Source organism: Triticum aestivum, chromosome 1A, assembly GCF_018294505.1.
Source record: "Triticum aestivum cultivar Chinese Spring chromosome 1A, IWGSC CS RefSeq v2.1, whole genome shotgun sequence".
NCBI classification, from domain to species: Eukaryota; Viridiplantae; Streptophyta; class Magnoliopsida; order Poales; family Poaceae; genus Triticum; species Triticum aestivum.
Window position 1 is genome coordinate 360,258,540 of NC_057794.1, and position 3,987 is coordinate 360,262,526.

Sequence of the window (3,987 nt, forward strand, 5' to 3'; positions counted from 1 at the left end):
ATTACAGGTGTATACAAGAATCCTCGTATATATACAGTCTAACACGGTGGTACCGGCAAAAACAACAAAATCGATGCTCCAAACAGTGTGTTTTTGGAAGCATTTCAAAGCATTGACCTTTTCTTTTGCTGACACATCTGCAAATGTGATTCCATTGCAAAAATTTGCACGCGTGTAGAAAAATCTTTAATGTTTCTTGACAAAAAAAATTCAGAATTTTTTAATATTTTTTTAGATTTTACTGTTCATCTGAGAGCACGTGAGCTCGAGCTCACAATAGCATTTTTTTTTTGCCAAATACACAATAGCATTTTCGGGCCTTTTTTTGTCTTGCAATGGTTTCCCAGCGAACAAAAACACTCCCTGTCCAAGAGAAACAATCCCGGACTTGTCGCACCAACTCGGTATCTGAAGGGGCACGACGTTGATACCCGGTGTTGCGAATCCTGAGAGTTCGATATAATCCAACTCAAACAAGCAACAGTCCAATAGAATCAAAAGCAGCAACATTTTAGATGTCTTTTAATGTTTTTTTTACCCTTACTATAGATATCGATCAGTTCATTTTGCACAAGCTTCACAGGTCGATATTATTATAGAAGTAGAAATAGCAAACAGTTCAGGGGATCCGGCGCCACAGAGGGGCGCGGCTACAAGGAGAACAAACCATGATCACCGCTAATTTACAACGACAATGCCCGGAAACGAAGAAACAATAGGGACATGAGAGACAGCAACTTCGTAATTTCTATATATACAGCCAGGCCAAGAAACAATTGGTGTGCTGGGCATTTCAACTTGAGTTGAGTCGTCAGAGGTTCTCTGCAGGTTTGTCATCGTCGCAGCCGCTAATTTAGCTTTGCAAGAGATTACAGATTCGTCTAAATATAGAGAATAATAGAAACGGTCGACTACTGCTTGGGCACTTGATGCATCTGTAGAGAGTTTATTCGCGTGGGCTCATCCTTCCGGCGGGTTAGCTATTTGGCTTGACCTGACCGCTGGCTGGAGCAGCGAACCCCGGGTAACCCAATGTAGAGCTCCGTCTCCACGTCATCGTCTCTCGGTACCGGCTGATGCTCTGGCGCCGGCTCGCCACGTGGCTGCAGGGGTGCAACGCAGTTCGGGGCAGGAAGAAACAGCGGCGCCTCAAGGTTGCGCTGCTGCAGCGACAAGATCGACGTCAGTGGCTGATTGGAATTCCATACATATTACATGATGGGTGGGAGATTAATTGGCTATGCTCTCTCTGTCTCTTGCATATAAGATAGTATCAGGTGCTCTGCAGTTCTACTTGCACAAAGTTTCTTTGTAGCTCAGGCTACATGGAACCTCTTATTCTCGACCCTCCAGCCTTGCTTTGAGATCCGTACTCTCAAAGCAAGGCTGGAGGGTCGAGGATAAGAGGCGAGAAGTTTGAAGTTTGCACTGCGAGACTGAATGATATGTTCCATAATATAAGAGTGTTTTTGACACTACGTTAATGTCAAAAAGGCTTTTATATGATGGGACGGAGGGAGTAGTAGTTTGTTCAAAGTCATCACCTTTCCACGCAAGTCTTCGTTGTCTTTGAGAAGCGTCCTCTCCTGAACATAGAGATACAAGAAGCATGAAGAATTAGCTGGCTTGTGTACTGTGAGTTATGTATATAGGCTGCTGTAAGATTTTTATTAAAAAAAAACACGCCAGACGTTACTCTGGCCTTCGGGGTTATGCATCAGTTGGGGATATACCTTCTCTTTCAGGTTAGCTATCTGCTGTTCGAGCAGCTGGGTCTGACGGCAGTGCAGTGAACACATACACAGATTCATGTTAGTTCGTGTCAAATTGAGCAGCTCAGCTGTTTTGTGGAATTCAAGAGTTTTGAACTAGCCAACCTTCTTTCCTCTGATGACGCGGAGACTCTTCTCAATTTTTCCTTCCAGAAAATGCAGTTCTTCAGTAGAGCATCCTCCTAAATTTTCGCCCAAGATCTTTCTGCACCTCATATAACACAGCATTATTTTCGGCTGTCTAAGTATAATTAGGCTTCAGAAGTGACAAGATTGCTTACCGCTTCGTATCTTCAAGAGCTTCAAGTTTCTTTGCCAAGCTTAGAGCATCAGCTTTGACTTGCTGCAGTTCAGAATCCAGATGATTCAGCGTAAGAATGTGTGTCGTCACGTCACATTCCATACTATAATGCCCAGAGCAAAAATTTAAGTCCTTATTATACATACAAAATACTAAAGGGCAGTATATATCATGTTTTTGCTCGTAACATGCGTCCATGTGACATTGCAATAGTGAGCTGGCATAAATTAGTTGCAACAACATTGATGGCTCCTGATTTTTAATTGGTTAAATGAAGAATGGCATAATCCTTGACGGTTTTGAACTTTAGATGCACGACCATGTCAATATTAACATTTGTTTTGCTGTATTCATTGAAGGTGTAGAAGTGCATCTAGTCATTAGTCAACATGGTAAATACAGTACTAAAGAGAGCATATTGTGATCATATTCCTACATTAAGTACTACATTATAAGGGTTGTGCAGGTGAAAGTTTCCCTTTTAGCTATTATATATCAATTGAATTTACAGTGGCGTGGATCAATATGTATAGTTGTCATGCCGGTCACTGACAAATTAATATACTGCTGTAAGAGACAGCAAATTGCGTCACTGCTATACTGTGTTATGGCTATATTCTGAACAACAAGGCCGCCTCAATATATACAAAATGGAGGTGTACTATAACTTTGATATCACTTGTCAGATATTATTCACATAATTGTAAAGGATGATTCAAGTCTTAACCAACCAGGAAGTTCATATATTAGATCTTCACCTGTATATCTGGCTGTACTATCTTGTTATTAACAGTATCCTTTGTATAAGCCTTATAGCGGTCAATCGATTTCTGCAAGCTGAATCGCACATACAATAAAAAAAACTAAAGTTAGAAATTAATAATTACTTTCTGTCAAAAGAAATAAAGATTTTAAGCATATTATGATTGAGCACCAAGAATGCATATTTTGCCACAGAGATTATGGAGATCAAGATAAAGAAACAATGTCAGAAATGGTAAATATTTTTAAGGACAAATAAAATCAATAATGAGATATTGAATATAAAGTGCCAATAATGCAACATCAAAATATACAAATATTATTGGAAATGATATTTAGTTTTCAAGAAAAAAATAAGGTCAGAAATGAGATTCTAAAGAATGTAACATCTGGCTTAAACTATCCTTCTTTAACTTTGCTAAGGTACATCCCCCTAGAAAAGTTTACAGATTTTGATGCAGATTAAGGGTTTGTTTGTATAGGTAGTATATATATATATATATATGCAAAACGCAATTCCTATAAACTAGAAAAACTGTCTAACCGAATAAAATTTGTCTAGCTATTCTAACTAATCTGTTTATACGAAGAACTTGTTTCTAGGAAACTCAGAATTTCATGATTGTAGAAAAACGACTATTTGTTGTTTTTCCAAAAACGTGATTTAGCAATACTGGATCCTAACTAACTTCCTCACGCCCCACACTTTTTTCATGCGATCCTACTTCCACAACTCACGGAGAGGGGAATATGGATTGTTATCCAAACATGTAAATCAGGAGTCCAGCCTACACTTTCCTAATCCAAACACTAATTTTCCTACACTGATTGTTCACAAAGCTACTAGTAAAACTCATTTGACTAAAAGCCAGCTAAAAACTAGTTTTCTATAAACTCATGGTTTATTATGTATATCCAAACAGCCACTAAAGGTGGCGATTAGAAGATACTCCTTCAATCAAAAAGAGTATATAGTCTTTTGTATCCAAATCAATCTATTCAATACGTCTTTTGTATCTTCGGTAAACCACCCTTGCATCCTCTATCATGGCCCCCATCACTTGTTAGATTTAGAAAGTGCCCGCACTGGGGCGTTGCTGCCAAGACCTACACACGCCAACCATGGTGCCAACCACTGCCCACGACTACATG

General features: G+C 39.3%; 1 protein-coding gene across 2 annotated transcripts in view; it reads right to left on the minus strand.

The window, feature by feature from the left end:
* Positions 1-729: 729 nt before the first annotated feature.
* The window catches only part of LOC123051047 (MADS-box transcription factor 56), a 10,605-nt gene continuing 7,347 nt past the window's right edge, over positions 730-3,987 (minus strand). Inside the window, exons 3-8 of one of the 2 annotated variants that reach the window (XM_044473811.1) lie at positions 2,832-2,910; positions 2,054-2,115; positions 1,878-1,977; positions 1,734-1,775; positions 1,545-1,586; positions 730-1,160 (exon numbers count right to left, since the gene is read on the minus strand). In XM_044473811.1, the coding sequence (XP_044329746.1) occupies positions 981-1,160; positions 1,545-1,586; positions 1,734-1,775; positions 1,878-1,977; positions 2,054-2,115; positions 2,832-2,910 (505 nt within the window). In that variant the 3' untranslated portion in view covers positions 730-980. Of the gene's footprint in view, positions 1,164-1,544; positions 1,587-1,733; positions 1,776-1,877; positions 1,978-2,053; positions 2,116-2,831; positions 2,911-3,987 lie in introns of both variants that reach the window. The other variant, XM_044473802.1, reaches the window with a different exon arrangement.